The 17,704-nt window shown below is 40.0% G+C and overlaps 1 protein-coding gene across 2 annotated transcripts; it reads left to right on the forward strand.

Annotated features, from left to right (window-relative positions):
• The first annotated feature begins 1,645 nt into the window (after positions 1 to 1,645).
• nsfa (N-ethylmaleimide-sensitive factor a) lies at positions 1,646 to 17,590 on the forward strand. 2 transcript variants are annotated; one of them, XM_046866095.1, is made up of 22 exons: positions 1,646 to 1,732; positions 4,896 to 4,981; positions 5,292 to 5,391; positions 5,846 to 5,885; positions 6,000 to 6,166; positions 8,641 to 8,748; positions 8,962 to 9,037; positions 9,113 to 9,268; positions 9,385 to 9,584; positions 9,683 to 9,848; positions 9,946 to 10,020; positions 11,032 to 11,219; positions 11,868 to 11,963; positions 12,048 to 12,204; positions 12,744 to 12,877; positions 13,490 to 13,556; positions 13,656 to 13,735; positions 13,829 to 13,963; positions 14,095 to 14,208; positions 14,321 to 14,376; positions 15,010 to 15,058; positions 16,308 to 17,590. In XM_046866095.1, exons 1-21 carry the CDS (start codon positions 1,721 to 1,723, stop codon positions 15,038 to 15,040), a joined length of 2,244 nt encoding a protein of 747 aa, XP_046722051.1. In that variant the 5' UTR covers positions 1,646 to 1,720; the 3' UTR covers positions 15,041 to 15,058; positions 16,308 to 17,590. The 2 variants fall into 2 exon arrangements, with proteins under 2 accessions (XP_046722051.1, XP_046722052.1); XM_046866096.1 differs by lacking the exon at positions 15,010 to 15,058 and having other exon boundaries at positions 1,662 to 1,732.
• The last annotated feature ends 114 nt before the right edge of the window (positions 17,591 to 17,704 follow it).

The raw sequence follows: 17,704 nt of genomic DNA on the forward strand, positions 1-17,704 counted from the left end.
TGGAAAAGCATTCGGTCTCTATCTATCTATATATCTAGAAATATAAATCTCCCTCTCTTTCTCCCTCTCTCTTTATAAATAAAACAGAGTGCATGTGTTTATGCCAGGGGAGCGTGCACGTCTCTCTCTTGCATATTGCGCGTGCAGAGGGCTGTAATGCTGCTTCTGGCCGTGCGCTGCAGGCCTGTGTCGCTGTCCGCGGCTCTGGTGCTGAAACGGTGCTTCAGCATTTGGCCCGCCCCTTTTCGCAGTCGCCGTGCACTGATTGGTGCGTGACAGAGCATGTGTCATCAGTACACACGGGACTAACTTTATACACTGCGATATTTAATAATTATTAAACTTACATATACATATATTACATATATGTCAAGTTAAGGAGGCTTTTATTGTCATTCCCACCATACATATACAGTTCAGTACACAGTGAAACAAAACATTCACCTTTTTAACAAAAAAAGAACAGGGAACAGGAAACTACACAAAACTAGGACACTTGTCTTTGCACATGTGCAAGATTTAGTAAACAAATAGTGAACAACACAATACAAAGAGACAGTAAACTCAGTGATTGTAAAAACAGTAACCACACCGACCAGCATCGTGCAGAAGGTTTGTGAATAAAAATACTGTACACACACACACCCACACACACACACAAACACATAAACACATACATATACATACATACATACATACATATACATAGATACATACACACACACACACACACATATATATATATATATATATATATATATATATATATATATATATATATACATTAAACATATACTTTTGTTTTTATTTTCTTTTATATACATTTATAACCTATAGTAGAAACTATACTGTTGTGTTGAGACTAATGTAGTAAAATGCCCTGAACAATTTCATGGCCCTGGGAACCCTGGGAAATGCTAGCTTACTGGCACTGGGTTTTTGATTAAAAGGTTGGAGTTTCAAGCCCCAGAATCACAGAGCTGCCACTCCTCGGCCCTTAAGCAAGGCCCGTACCCCTCTCAGTTCCAGGGTTGCTGTATTTTGGCTGACCCCAGCTTCCTAACATTGCTGGGATATGCAAAGAAATAATTTGTTAGTGCTGTAATGTATATGTAACAAGTAATAGCTAAGAGGTTTTTGGGTTACTAATCAGGGAGGTCAAGCCCCCGTATTACCAAGTTGCCACACGTAGGCCCTTGAACAAGGCCCTTGAAACTCTGTGGTCCAGGGATGCTGTTTAATGTCAGACCCAGCGCTCTGACCCCAGGTTCCTAACCGCACTGGAATATGCAAAGAACAAATTTCACTGTGCTGTAATGTAAATGTGACAAGTAAGAAAAGCCCCCTTTACCCTTTTTACCTTTAAAAAGCCTTTTTTTGTTTGTTTTTTAAGTGTTGTACATTTGGTTCAATGCATTGCAAAAGAAATATAATTTATATCTGTCATGCCATCCAAAATATATATATATATATATATATATATATATATATATATATATATATATATATATATATATATATATATATATATATCATTTTGCGTGTCTTATCAGACCAAATCGAGCAAATGAATCCTGACAGCTCAGGGTGACATTCTGCCTCTCCGTGCGGCCGCTATCCAATCAGAGCGCCGTGGGGGTGGGGCGGGGGTTATACCGGAGAAGGGGTGGGAAGTGAAATAACGCATTGAGAGCAGCACGAAGACTCATTCAACGCAAAGATGGCGGCCCGGGTAAGACACAGAGCCTCACCTCACAATATTACACCTCATCAGTGTGTGGGGTAAAACCGGTTTGCAGAAATGTATCGAGTCTGAGTGCGCGCGTGGGTGCGTGCGGGTGCGACGGGAAGGTCAGACGTGAGCGCGCGGATGCAAAGGCGCAAGACGAGTTGTTCTGGAAGTGCGGCTCCTGACGGCACATAGCAGCTTTAATCGCAAAAACGACTTTATAATATGTTGTCACTTGGGTGTTTTCTTGATCTTTACGTTTAATGCGTGTGTATGTGCGTGTGTAAGTGCGTGTGTGCGCGCGTGTCCATCCGCAGCCTAAATGTGGCGATGCTGATGCTTTCTGTCGCGCGCTCGCTTGCCATTTTGTGCTGATCACGTGCCGAAGATAATTAATTATGAAAAATTCTTAATCAATTATTAATTCACAGCTCTGGGATTTGCTTTGGTCGCAATTCATGGCTCTGTCCCAAATCTAACGCCCTAAGCCTTATGTGTCACCTATGCTGTATACTTATTTGTAGTCAACAAATCCCTATTATGTAACCCTGTCCTGCTGAACACTTCTGATGTGTGTGTTAGGTAACAAATCAGCATGTGTGTGTATGTGTGTATGAGTGTTATTTGGATGTCACCATCACACACACACACACACACACAAAATCAACGCCTTAATTTCTGGAAGGATCTACATTCTGATTGTGAAATTACATCTTTTCATTACAGTGAGCCATTTCAGTCTGTGGGATCTCAATAAAATCATCTCGAACTAGCCGTATTCTCCAACACACGTTTTTCTCTGACGAAAGACACACGATCAATAGAAAATGTGTACGTTTTCGTTACGTCATTGGTGAGCGTAATATGTAGTCCCTTAAACTGGTTTGTTGTTAAGGATGTTTGTCCAATGACATGTTTTGTTTACATATCGCCATTGTCAATAGCTTTTCTAAGAAAGAAAATAAAATGACCCTATTGCAGAATTTTCATTGTCTGTCTTTGGAACTGCCATAGAACCATTGAATTGCATATTCTAGTTTATTCGTGATGCTCAGATGCGACAGATTCAATCCTTCAAGCATTCAAACTCACACTCCGTTCCACCGCTACACACTTCACTGATGAAATAATATTGTAAGAAAGAATTCCTATTCAGTTGTATTTCTACGCTTCACCACTAGAGGCAGACATACAGTTTACCAAGCTATGACAAGCTACCCGTGGCATCACAGTGCACCGTCCTCCATCAAGAGTATAAAAGGCCAGAACACCAAACAGCAGTCATTATTGACCAGTGGCCATTCGACACCGTGCAACCTGTCACTCAGCACTGACCATTCAGCAGTGGCCTCTCAGCATGCATTCTGCATCATGCAACCTACCGAACAGCAACGAACTGGAGATAGCAAGAATCACCTTATATACGATCTATCCTATACCCAAGTTGAGTGTTCTGAATCCTGTACCGTGTTTTTACTGACACGCTGGGGCGAGTACAACCCATAATTCCATAATCTATTTTTGAGCTTTTATTAATATCTGTTCTGTTTTAGCTGAAAAGTTTGTGTTTTCTTTTTTGTCATTTTGACAGCTCAACGCTTTCAAAATTGCGCCACCGTAAATTCAGCACCAGACATGCGCAGTATCGTCACAACAAAAACTCTACATTAATTGAGCTTTGCTTTGTGCACAGAGCAGTGTCATACTGATCAAAAAAAGCCATGAGTTCAAATTTCCAACACCACAAAGCTGCCACTGTTGGCCCCTTAAGCATGGCCCTCAATTCAATTACTCAGCTGTATCAATGAGACAATAGAAAGTAATGTAAATGTAAAAGTATATTCGAGGACTGGGTCAGATAAGATGAAATGTGCAGCCAATAGCGTGGAGAATGGATTTGATGGCACATGATAATGTTAGGATGAATATGTTGAGTATGGAGGTAAAATAGGAATGTTGAAATTGATGATCGAGCAGAGTATAGTGTATATACTTTAGAGTTAATGTATGTAAAGCTGATTGTATTTAATAAGGCAGAATGAGGTATGAAGCTTAGAGGTTGGAGTATGGAGGTGACCGGATGGAGTGTGAAAAAGATAATGTGGAGTATAGTGGTGTTAAATCAGAGCATGGTAGGTAGGAGTAGAAAGGGTAAATGGTTGTGGTGATATGGCCCTGTTAGGCTGCAGAACCAGGACGGTTAATGGAGAGGTTGGCTGTTTGCCATTGCTGCAGTACTTCTCTCTTCTGGGATTTCAAGCATTTATGCCTTAATGATTTTCCTCTCCATCAGTTTACAAAATACGCCTCCATCCGACTTGTCCTGAAGCCACACCAGCATTGTCTTGGCTGTAAGATTTGTGCTGCTGTAGTAGTTCTACCCCAGTTGAACTACCCCAGTCTGGAGCAGGACTTCTCTGTATTTCATACTTTATATTCAATCCTGACTAGTCTCCATAACCCTACCTTTGAGAAGCACCCTCCAAAGCATGATGCTTCTACCACCATGCTTCACCATAGAGATGCTATTAACATGATGATGAGCAAAACTGGGCATTTGCCAGACAAAGCACTTGACGGTCAGCCCAAAGAGTTACATTTTAGATCTGAAGACAATCAAGCAAACATCTTAGTTCAGTTTGGAGTAGCTTGGGATCTGGAACTTTGGGTTTGGGGTCCTTTGAGCAGTATTTAATTAATATAATCCATATTGCAATTACAGGAGGCTGTATTAATAAATAAAAAAAAAAGGGAGTAAAAATGCCTTTGCTCTCTGGACAGGAAGGATGATATACAAAGCCCCCCCAAGCAAAGACGAAAACGCACATGTTAGCTGTCACCCTCCCAAGTTGTCATATGATAGGGTGGTGACCAAACTGGGAAGAAAATGCAAGACATAGTGCCTACCTCCTAGTTGTATTTGTATCTAAGATTCTGTTATATCCCCAGCTTACATAGCAACAAAATAGTGCAGCAGTGTGCCATACAGGATACAGGGTGTGGTTTTGGACAAAGCATCAGACCTGATGTTATTAATATGAGCCCTTTTTTACTTGTTGAATTACTATTCACTAGAGTTAATCACAGTCTGAAAGTGATGAAATTGTGGTTTAAAAGACAACCTTCTCACCTCTCTGTCATTCGTTTTTCTTTGTGTCTCTCTCAGACGATGCAGGCGGCACGATGCCCCACTGACGAGCTGTCGCTGACAAACTGTGCAGTGGTGAGTGAGAAGGATCTGCAGTCTGGACAGTAAGTATTACTGCAATATAACATACCACATATTATTATAACACAAGACTCGTATAATATTATGGACTGAAGAAAGTATAATTGACTAATTGTGGGCAGCACCATGGTGATCCTGAATTTACATTTATGCATTTTTTCATGCAAGATCTCCATGTGGGATTCCGCATGCTATATGTGGAATAGTTAGAACAATAAACAAAAATTATCAACCGATGTATGTGCATGGTGCCAAGGTGTATACCCAGGCCTGTTTATACCCAGTGTATACCCAGGCCCAGGCCTCAAGTGTATAATTTTCCTCTTTCTGCAGGCATGTGACTGTCAAAACAACTCCAAACCACAAGTTTGTTTTCACAGCGAAGGTTCATCACACGGTCACACCCGGGACTATAGCATTCAGCTTGCCACAAGTATGCAAACACACAAACACATATTTCCTACAAATTACTCAAATCCACTGGATTCGGGCTCACAAGAGGTCAACACTTTACTATTGAGCCATTCAAGAGGCCTAGAAAGGCATTCATTTTACAATTTACCTCAAGGGCTTATCAGCCATTTTAATCATGGCTCTGTTCTTCACTTTTTTTATTAACTCTTATGTGTTGAATGTGTTGATCTATGAAGAGTTCTAATCTCGTAATACAAAACCTGCTATTATAGTTGAAACGATACAGTGGTACTGTTCAAATGACACTATATGGACAAAAAAATTTGGCGAGTTACTTCCCAAAATTTGACTCAAGCAGCTGCGTAACCCGAATCTAAATACGAGTAACTTTCCTCACAACAACTTGTGCTGTCAAATTCTTATGTTTATATAAAAGCTACAGGTACTTACATTGCACTTTATCTCTCTGACAGAGGAAATGGGCCGGACTCTCCATTGGGCAGGAAGTGGACGGTACGCATAATTAGAATGCTAATAATACTTAATAATAAGAATGTGTCATTTTATCGAATAATTCTGTGCAATTTATATGTAGTGATTATTGTGTCCATTTTTTCTTTATTTTAGTAATAAATTATACATTTGACAAATCAAAGCAGTGTATCGGTGCAATGATGATCGAGATCGACTTCCTGCAAAAGAAAAGCACCGACTCATCACCGTACGATTCCGATAAAATGGCGAGCGAATTCATTCAGCAGTTCAATAACCAGGCCTTCAGCGTGGGGCAACAGGTACAAAATGTTTTATATAGTACATTTATTACTTTATGTAATCAATTAGGGTATTTATATATTATATTTATGTAGCATTATTAAGTCACAAAAATTAGGGTCAAACAGATTTTGAGAACACAAATCTTTTACAGCAAAAAATAGTGCTTTTCGAATTATTTTGTTTATATAGTTATTTTAATTGGCACGATGCATTAATAGGTCAGCTTTCAGACTTTAGTTTCATCGTTTGAGTTAGAAATGGGTATTATTTAGACATAATTTCACATTCTGCGTAGAAGTTTATGCTCTACGCAGAATGTGAAGAAACCATGATGTGAGCATGAAGGACTGTGGAAACAAGAACAAGCATGGAAAGACAAACAAGTCTGGCGAGACAAAGAGTGTGTTGAAACGTAAGACTGTATACGAGTGTAAATGAACAGTGAATGTGAATCAGTGATGTGGCATGTGATGGTCTCTGTCCATTATCCTCACAAAAAAAAAGCAGGCAAAACAAAGACGGATAGGACTAGGGGGAGAAAATGAAGTAAAATTGTAATCAACATCTTAGACACTTTAACCACACAGGAGTATAAACATGAAGAAGATGCAATAATGAGAAGCATTAATGGGAACAGAACTCATAAGCAGAGCGTAATCAGAGCAGGCCTTTTGGCTCAGATCAATATAGCAACAATTATCAAGGGCATGTTGAATGCAAAAACCAGGAAATGAAACAGGAGGGGAAGTGACAGTAAATAATGGGTGGGTTTTTTTTTTTTGGGACTTACTGTAAATTAGCTGCATTTAGGAAAAAATAAGTTCTAAAAATATGTTATTTATTATTATTATTATTATCATTATTACTACAGAAATTTAAATGCTAAAGGCGCCTTAACTAACATTATTCACTGCATTAGGTAATTTTAACAAATCATTAATACAACGTGGGCATGTATTAATACATGTTAACATAGTTACTCATGTTTTCATATATATTTACTAAAATCATGTGAATTTCAATCAGTAAACACACACTCTACACTATATGGACAAAAGTTATGGAACACAACTGTGGGAAAAAGGATTCCTATTCAGTTGTGTTTCCACGCTTCACCACTAGAGGCAGACATGCAGTTTACCAAGCAATGACAAGCTACCCATAACATCACAGTGCACCGTCCTCCATCAAGAGTATAAAAGGCCAGAACACCGAGCAGCAGTCGTCATTGACCAGTGGCAGCAGTCGTCATAGACCAGTGGCCATCCGACATCGTGCAACCTGTCACTCAGCACTGACCATTCAGCGGTGGGCTTTTAGCATGCATTCTGCATCACGCAACCTACTGAACAGCAACTAACAGAAGACAGCAAGAATCACCTCATATACGATCTATCCTATACCCAGTAAAGTTGAGTGTTCTGAATCCTGTGTCTCAATCCCTTGATCAGCACACACCAGATAGTGAAAATCCTTATACGGTTTTTCGAGCTAGAGAGGAAAACTTCCTAACATTCGGTCCTTCGAGCCGGATAGTAAACCTTCCTAACATTTGGTCCTTCGAGCCGGATAGCAAACCTTCCTAACACAACTTTTCCAGCCATATTAGACCATCAGGGAGGTGCCTGATTGGCCCCAAATATATTCTATACAAGGACAACAACCCCAAACACACACTTAATGATATTAAGAACTATATTCAGCATAGAGAAGAACAAGGAGTCCTGATCTCAAAAACATCGAGTCTGTCTTGGAGTTCATGAAGAGACTGAGGGATTTGAGGCAGCCTACATCCACAGAAGATCTATACTTAGTTTTCAGGTGAAACAACCTACCTGTCAAGTTCCTTCTAAAAACTTAGAGAAATTGACTGTTTTGCGGGCGAAGGGGGTGTAGGAAAGCCTTTTTCTTTGGATGTATTTCCATGCTTTACCACTAGAGGGAGATTTTACAGTTCACCATTCATGATAGGTTACCAGAGTGCACCGCTTGCCGCATAGTGCACAGCAGCTGGCATACGGCATGGTAAAACCTGTAAAACAGCAGCTGGCAGACGACAGCAAGCATCACACCACACACACACGGTCAAATCTATAAACCCAGAAATGTTTGACCGTTCTGAACCCTGTGCCGTGTTTTTACTGAAACACTGGGGCGAGTACAATCTCCTGATCAAAGTACAGCAACCTTCTTTACAGGCGGTCACACCAAATATTGTTTTGGATATTTCTTTTGTTCATTAACTTTACATTTTGTTAATTGATCCAAATTAACTATTAACACATCTAATTTTAAAGCATCTTTACTTTACAGCATTTTTTCACAAGTGAAATAATGAGTGTTTGGAAACCTCATAGTAAACTATAATTTTTGCAGTTATTTCTATCACAGCTACTTGAACATTATTGTATTTATGGTCAAGCATTAATGTCAGTATTGTATATGCTTACTTTGTGTGTGTGTGCGTGTGCGTGTGCGTGTGTGTGTGTAGTTGGTGTTTAGTTTTTGTGATAAACTCTTCGGCCTGATGGTGAAGGACATTGAGGCAATGGATGCAAGCATACTGAAGGGAGAAACAGCAACTGGAAAAAAACAAAAGGTGTACCTATTAGTCTACTCGTTTGTTTAGCGCACTTGTTAATTTAACTCTATATTACAGACAAATAAAATATTTCAAAACTTGACCATCAACCAAATTTAACCAGAAATGTTAACCAGCTACATTAGTATCTTCATTAAACTAAAGGACCAACATTGCTTGTTTAACTACAGCGCAATCCCTTTTTACAATTTTTTTCTTGTATCTGTACAGATTGAGATTGGTCTGTTAGTAGGAAACAGTCAGGTGATCTTTGAGAAAGCTGAGAGTTCCTCCCTTTCCCTTGTTGGTAAGTTTCGCTTTATGAAGACCGTTGACACGTGTGTTTGACCCTTACCCACTGAAAGATTTCCTTTTCCTTCAGGAAAAGCCAAAACCAAAGAGGCGCGTCAGACAATTATTAATCCCGACTGGAACTTTGAGCGCATGGGCATCGGCGGCTTGGATAAAGAGTTTTCGGACATCTTCCGAAGAGCATTCGCCTCGCGAGTCTTTCCACCTGATATCGTGGAACAGATGGGTACAGCTTGTCTTATCATTACATCACAGGCCCAGCTGTAGATTCCCTCCTCACACACACTGTAGATGTGTTAGTAATGACTGTAGTGTGCTCTCTCTGACTTCCCTTCTCTGTAGGATGCAAGCATGTTAAAGGAATTCTCCTCTTCGGTCCTCCCGGTTGTGGTAAGACTCTGATGGCGAGACAGATCGGCAAAATGTTGAACGCCCGCGAGCCAAAAGTCGTGAACGGACCAGAGATTCTCAATAAATATGTTGGAGAGTCTGAGGCTAATATCAGGAAACTGTTTGCTGATGCTGAGGAGGAGCAAAAGAGGGTAGGAAACAAATAAAAACACAAACATGCCCACACTCACTCAGATGACATCCAAGGGTATATCAATACCATCTTTCTCTTTCTCTCTGTCTGCGGTAGTTGGGTGCTAACAGCGGGCTGCACATTATCATTTTCGATGAGTTGGATGCCATCTGTAAGCAGCGTGGTACAGGAGCAAGCAGCACCGGAGTCCATGACACTGTGGTCAACCAGCTGCTGTCCAAAATTGATGGTGTGGAGCAACTCAACAATATCCTTGTTATAGGTAAACGACACTACACTATAATATTTAACATTTTACAAGCACACTGATTGTATTGGATCGGTTTGTTGACTTCATTGTTTCTGTTGTTACTGTACAGGAATGACTAACAGACCTGATCTAATAGACGATGCGCTGATGAGACCTGGCAGGTTTGAAGTAAAAATGGAGATCGGTAAGATCTTTATAACGTTTTTTTTATACCCATGTTGAATCACGGCAGTTAACTTTACACTGTGGGGAACATACCAAGACACAGCTGAGGTCAAAAGAAATGATTTTGATTCTTTTACCAATGATGCCATTAAAAAACTGACAAAAATATTGGAACACCTGATCCTTCCAGCCATATGTGGATCTTTACCAAACTGATGCCACACAGCTGAAAGCACACAATTGTATAGGATGTCTTTGGCTGCACTAGCATGAAATTTTCCCTTCAGTTGAACCTGGAGACTCAAACCTGTTCCAGTATGACAGTACCCCTGTGCACAAAGCCAGCTCCATGAAGATATGCATTGTTTGTAGTGGAAAATCTTGAATGACCTGCTATAGAGCTCTAACCTTGACCCTATTGAACACCTTTGGGATTAATTGGAATGCAGACTGCACCCCAGGCATCCTCACCTCACCCGTGTCAGTACCTGACTCTACATTTACCTTTACAGCATTTTGCAGACACCCTTATCCAGAGTGACGTACAAAAGTGCTTTGCCTTTTTTCATTTTTATAAATATAAACAAAGATAAAACAAACTGGGGAAAGTGCTAGTTTAAGTGTTAAATAGTTCAACCTTACTAACACGCTTGTGGCTGAACGAATCTCAAAAAACACATAACTATCTTACATATACAGAAAGATTTGTCTATATAGTGTTTTTACTTTTCAAAGCCAAAAGGTCACCCAGACCTCTGCACAGTTGTGTTTTCATTACCTGGCTAATAAGAAGAAACAGCAATGACTGAATAGCATGTCCCACCCGAGGTGTTTGATTGACTCATTGATGATGACAAAGCAGAGATACAAAAGAAAATGCTTTTGCTTTTTAAATACGGCAGGACCATGTTCAAATACGCAACTGTAAATTTGACATTTTTTGCTGTTGAATTTAAATTCTGTCGCACCCCCCTTCCGTACTTCGGTCATATCATTCTACTCACCTTGTCTCGTTCTCTCGTCCCTGCAGGTCTGCCAGATGAGAAGGGTCGTCTCCAGATACTCAGCATTCACACGGCTAAAATGCGCGAGTTTAAACTGCTAGCAATGGACGTAAATCTGAAGGAACTGGCAACTGAAACAAAGAACTACAGTGGTGCTGAGCTGGAGGGATTAGTGAGAGCTGCCCAATCTACCGCCATGAACCGGCACATCAAGGTTAGCATGATAGTCTCAATAAGGACTAAAACATGTTATAAAAAGCTACCCAAGTGTTTCTCCTTCTATAAATGCTAACAATTGCCTACACCAATATGTTGATTATGGACAATCGACATAGGGGTTCCCATTTATCCATTTATAGTCATCACCATTTATAGTATGTCACTTGCATTATAGAAGATATAACGTCATTCTCTCACCAGCCTCTCTGTTCTTCCACTTTTTCACATTTTTAAAAGCCTTTCTATGGGCTGATACAAAACCCTGACACCGCAGACTCCTTCTAAAAATTGCTAAAACATCTTACAGAAAAAATCTAAATACCAAATCAACAATTACACATGTATTAAAAAAAAAGTATTATAAATTTTCTGTGCTGTATGCACAGCACTGTACATTGCTATATCTGTTTAATGTCCAAACTAAATATCTGCCTAGCAACTGGACAATATCTTTTTTCAAAATTTCCTGGAATTAAAACATGTACAATAACCCATAATGAGTGCAGTGATTCTGGTCCATGTTATGCCTAAGGTAATTACACAGCAGTTGGGGCTGTGTTTATGCCAAAGCTGTAATGTACATGGATCATTCACAGTAACCTATAGGTTTATTGAGTATATAAACTCTCTTGTGTGTGTTTAGGCCACGACCACTGTGGAAGTAGACCTGGAGAAAGCCGAGAAGCTGCAGGTGTGCAGAGACGATTTTATGGGATCGCTAAACAACGACATCAAACCTGTGAGTAGAACGTGGAATTACGACTCCTGCGTTTCGTCCGCATCTGTTTTTCAGTTTTTGTGATGTTGAGATTGTTCGTTTCAGGCGTTTGGTACGAATCAGGAGGACTACGCGAGTTACATTATGAACGGTATCATTAAATGGGGCGATCCAGTGAGTCACATTCTGGATGACGGCGAGCTGCTCGTTCAACAAACCAAGAACAGCGACAGAACTCCGCTGGTGGCTGTGCTGCTCGAAGGTCTGGATAGATGACAAATATATTATTAAAGTTTTTATTTAGAGATATTAAAAAAAGGTGTATGATGATAAGACTCCAGTACAATCAAGCAAATAGTTAAGTGGTGAAGTTTCTGTTCACATCATAGCAATTTTTCCTTTTTCTGTATTTTTATTATTTATGTCAGAAGTCAGCCTTTGGTCTAAAATGCTGACGAGACGCGACAATCTTGCTAATACAGTAACAATGGCATTCAGGAGAAGAAAAGATTTCCACCATCATTCTCACTCACCATTCTGTCGCAAGGTTCAATGTCATATTAAGAAATCCATTATAGAAGAACACGAGACGTTTGTGCAAACGCTAAACTCGATGTTCCAATACGCATTTGCAAGTATTAGATTGGCGTGTATTACAATGAAAGCCGAAACGCTATAATCCAGTCAATCAAGCGGCAATGTGCGTATTATAGCAAACTGTGAAAACAGAATCCTTAATACAGGAAAGGGTGAACTAACAGCGATGGGCGCGTTTTGTGTTTTGTGTGTGTTGATCTTCAGGTCCTCCTCACAGCGGGAAAACAGCGCTAGCTGCGAAAATCTCTGAGGATTCACAGTTCCCCTTCATTAAGATCTGCAGCCCGGACAAAATGATTGGCTACTCTGAGATTTCCAAATGTCAAGCAATCAAAAAGGTCTGCCATCATCGGAAATATATGTCTTATCTTTTCATTGTGGCACCTGTTAATGGGTGGGATTTATTATGCAGCAAGTGACATTTTGTCCTAAAAGTTGATGTGTTAGAAGCAGGAAAAACAAGTGGAAGAACAAGAGCGAGTTTGACGGGCCAGATTGTGATGTCTAGACGATTGGTTCAGTGCATCTCCAAAACTGCAGCTCTTGTGGGCTGTTCCCAGTCTGCCATGGCCAGTATCTATCAAAAGTGGTCCAAGGAAGGCTGGTCCGTGTGGTCCGATCTAACAGATGAGCTCCTGTAACTCAAAGTGCTGAAGGAGTAAATGCTGTTAATGCTCGATGGGTCTGGTGGTCATAATGTTATGTCCAATGGATGTAGACTCCTTAAACAAGGAGGTGAAAGAATGAGGAAAAAAAGGGGGAAGGAAAATGAGAAAATAGGAGCAAACTTGAGATAAAAAGCAAAGGCTGTAGTTGAGAATCAATTCTGAAAATAAAATATATGGTTAGAAGTAAAAGAAATCTGTAAGTCTGACCCAAGTAAAACACTGTTACACTATTGATCTCATCTTATACAACCTTTACATATGTGTATGTGTTTTACAATACAGATTTTTGATGATGCTTATAAGTCGCAGCTCAGCTGTGTGGTCGTGGACGACATTGAGCGCCTGCTGGGTGAGTCTCACACACATTTACTGTGTCAGTCTTTACATTTTTTATTGCAAAAAAATTTTAAAAAGAGAAAGAAAAAACAGCATCACTAATTATCCACAGATTACGTCCCCATTGGCCCGAGATTCTCTAACCTCGTCCTCCAAGCGCTGTTGGTTTTACTAAAGAAAGCACCGCCTCATGTATGTATAATCACACCTCTCTGTAATATATATATCGTGTACGTTTGAATAGTGTGTGTCTAACACAGATGTCCGTGTAATTAACGTCCGCAGGGCCGCAAGCTGCTGATCATCGGCACCACAAGTCGTAAAGACGTCCTGCAGGAGATGGAGATGCTCAACGCCTTTAGCACCACCATACACATCCCAAACATCAACACAGGGGAACACCTGGTGGAGGCGCTAGAGGTCTTTAACTATCCTACTTTATAATAAGTTGCGCTCTGGGTGGGAGGGATGTGAAAGAGATGGTTGAGGGTTATTGGGGAAGAACCGGTTAACAAGAGTTAACAGGTTTTTTTTTTAACCTACGTGTGTAGTTGTTGGGCAGCTTCACGGACGCAGAGAGAGCGACTATCGCCCGGGATGTCAAAGGAAAGCGAGTGTGGATTGGAATTAAGAAACTTCTCATGCTCATCGAGATGTCACTGCAGGTAAGATCATGTCATTCATAAACCTCTCATCAACTTCAGTTCATGAATATTAGACACACAAACCCTGCATGCTATAGAGTGTGACTGAAAATACACTTGTGTTCATGTGCAGATGGATCAGGCGTATCGTGTCAGCAAATTCCTCACTCTGCTGCGGGCTGAGGGAGCGTAAGTATTTCTTGAGATATATTTATATATAATCTTCTACAGTGTGACATTAGAAGCTGAAGAAATAATGTCACTCCCACAGGGTGGTAGAAAAGTCAAATAATGAGGAACCCTAAGGTGCAATCAGTGATGCAATTCATTGTTCAATAGGGTCAGAGTTCTATAGCAGGCTACTGGAGATCTTCCACTCCAAACCATATCTTCATAGAGCTGGTCATGCTGGAACAGGTTTGGTCCTCCTAATTTAAGTGAAGGAAACATTTCCAAAGATATCCTATACATCATGTTTTACTGCATTTTGGGGAAGAACCACGTGTGTGGAAAAGGCAGGTGTCCCAATACTTTTTGTGTTTTAATTTACATTTTTTATTTAAATTTTATGTTTTAATTTTAAAATGTATTTTGCTATTCGGTGAATCGTCGTCCACGCTCCTGTTTTTTTTATTTTTCATGTAAGGATTGTTTAGATGTTTCTGGCTCAGACATTAGCTCTGCCTCAAAGAAGCATGCCTAGTGACAGAATGGATTCGACTGGCTCATGAGTGGAAAGCCTAGTCAGCATTTTTTATTCCATTTTATTGCTCCTTTAATTAAATTGTATTTATTTTTATTTGCAAACGTCTTAATCATCAGGCTGGATGAGAGCAATCACATCCGAATTTAACATCTCCCTTGCTCTCTGGTAAGACTAATCACAAGCCAATCACAGAAGAGCTGTGCTTTTAGGAGTAGCTTTATTAGAAATAGTAATATTGGTGGGTTATAATCCAATTAGTTCCTTGTTGTGTGGTAAAAACTGAACGCTCGGAGCACTAACTGCAGTGCGGTTGAGTAGCTGATTGGCAATCAAATTAGAGTGCACATCAGTTTAGCTCCGAAGTGTTATTCCTTTAGATTAAGTATAAATTACTCACACTTTTATATATTTTTATTACCTTTTGCAATCATCTCTGTCCCTGGGTGGTTGCTGCCTTATTAGAACGTCCATCCAGCAATCATTGAGCTCCACTCTTTCTCATTAGCACAGCACAGGCTGACAGCTGCTGCATGGTCTTCCTGTAATGGCTGCACAGCATAACTACGAGATTTAGTGAAGGAAATATTAAGTTAAATTTAATGTAAAAATTATTTGCTTGTGTCAGTCAGGCAGGTCTACCTGCAGTCACTGGGGCTTATACCCCAGTAAGCCAGTGTTTATGCAGTACAGATTAGGTTATTCAAAATACCATCATATTTTTAAGACTGTACCCGCCGACCTACACAGTCAGTTTGTGTTTGAGTGTTTGATCATAACGTACTCCCCTACCCCCCAAAAAAAACTTACCGACAGTCTGTGCAAGTCCCGCCCCTTCCCTCTATTTCAGACTGCCACAACCCTGATACTGATTGTATCAACAATAGCATCCCAAAAATTGTATTCCACTTACACCTAAGAAATTTTCCAACACGTAAATTTTTAGGTATTACAGAATAACAAGTCATACTTTAATTAGTTAACAGTTATGTTTAACGTTAAGGAACAAGTTAATTCACACTACAATTTTCATTATAATGGTTAGAAACGGTCACCCAGGCACTTCATTCATGAACGTCTCGTGAATGAACAGAACGCATCACCAATGCAAAGTCTATAAGTTTGTCATTGTTAATCAAAAATCATGGGTTTTTTTCTGTAAACCTAGGCAACGTAGATTAACTGGCATAGGTGTGACCAAGAAACAGACAGCAATGTGGACTGACACCCACTCGGTTCACAGCTGCACTTAACACTGGCACACGGAATTATACTTTTCCCAAACCAGCCGAGATACAAAACACAGGAAGTCGGTTGTAAATGTGTTGAACTAGTTTAAATACCTTCCTCAAGACAGAGAAATTGTGTATAAACAGAGAGGCTCACACTAAATGACCATTTCTTTCTTTCTCTTCAGAGATCACAGCTTCTAAGAGTTCGAAGTGGAGCTCCGACTTGCTGTACACCCCTTCAACGTTACCCCCCTTCTCAAACACACACACAATTGTGGGTGTGTGTGTGTGTGTGTAGCGTCTTGTGCTTTGTGAGCTGCTGTTCTAAATATTTAATACGGTACATAATAAAAAAAAAATTAAAAAAAGATGTACAAACCCCTCACTATACACAATATTCTGTAGTGTGTGTGTGTGTGTGTGTGAATGTGTCTCATTCATATATATTTATTGAGAGCCTCATGCAGGTGTATGATACGCGAGTACAATTTTAAATTCTGAGTGCGTTGTCTTGTTGTAACACACACACAGACGATGTCCTGTTACATTTATGAGTGTAGTGGGCTAAGTTGTGGTGTAGAGTTACACTGTGCTGTACGTGTGTGTGCGAGCGCGAGAGAGCGATTTAATCAGGATGGAAATGTTGAACATGATAGAAAGTTCTATACGACCGGAGCCGACTGACTGCGCCAGAGGCCATTCGATTATAATCCAATCCGCAGAACGAGTCACAGAAATTAAAATGAAAACAGATGATCGGGTTAAATGCAAGAGTGCGAATTAGCTGAACTTTCCAGACTCTCTCTCTTCACCCCTGCCGTACACCAAATGTTTATTGTACATTAAAAAAGACTAAACAAAATCACAAATGTTTGCTTACACTTGTATCGTCTGTTACTGAAAGATTCATGTTCTAGGCCAGCTAGCTAATTTATAATCATTAGCTTTTAGCTAGCTAGTGATGTTAACGCACTAGTTTTGGCTGAACTACACAAGAGTTTATCAGCGCTAGGGCTTTTGTTCATTTATATTTGCATGATTTAGTTACCGATCTGCTCTCTGAACTATATTATAGATTATGGGACAAAACGCAGATCAAATTTTGTTCAGTTTGTGTGATGTGTGTACTGTGCCTGGTGGTGGTAATGGGGGAAACATTTGATTAACTAATGGTTCATACACCCAGCTCAAACTCGTGTGCGTGTGTGTGTGTGTCTTTGAGGAGTGTCTCAAATGAAAATGGTGTCTCTCTAAATCCAGTGTGAGAGTGTGTGTATGGGGCTCGTTATGTTTTTTGGTGTGCGTAAATATTTTATTAGTAATGATCATCAGCAATGAGTAATTTATTTGGCTTGTGTACTTTGCTCGGTGATTAGTGCTTGAAGTTTACAGATGTGATGTCCTGAATATTAATGATGTTTGTGAATATTAATGATGTGTTACTGCAATAAACACGCACAGACGAAAAGCATGACTCGACTCACGTTACTGTGCAGATTAGGACGTCTCCAGATGCATTCTGGGAACTAATAACCTTCTATCATCTCATGTAAATGCTTCATCTTGGACAGATTCATAAAGG

The sequence above is a fragment of the Silurus meridionalis genome, chromosome 14, assembly GCF_014805685.1.
Source record: "Silurus meridionalis isolate SWU-2019-XX chromosome 14, ASM1480568v1, whole genome shotgun sequence".
Lineage (NCBI taxonomy): Eukaryota > Metazoa > Chordata > Actinopteri > Siluriformes > Siluridae > Silurus > Silurus meridionalis.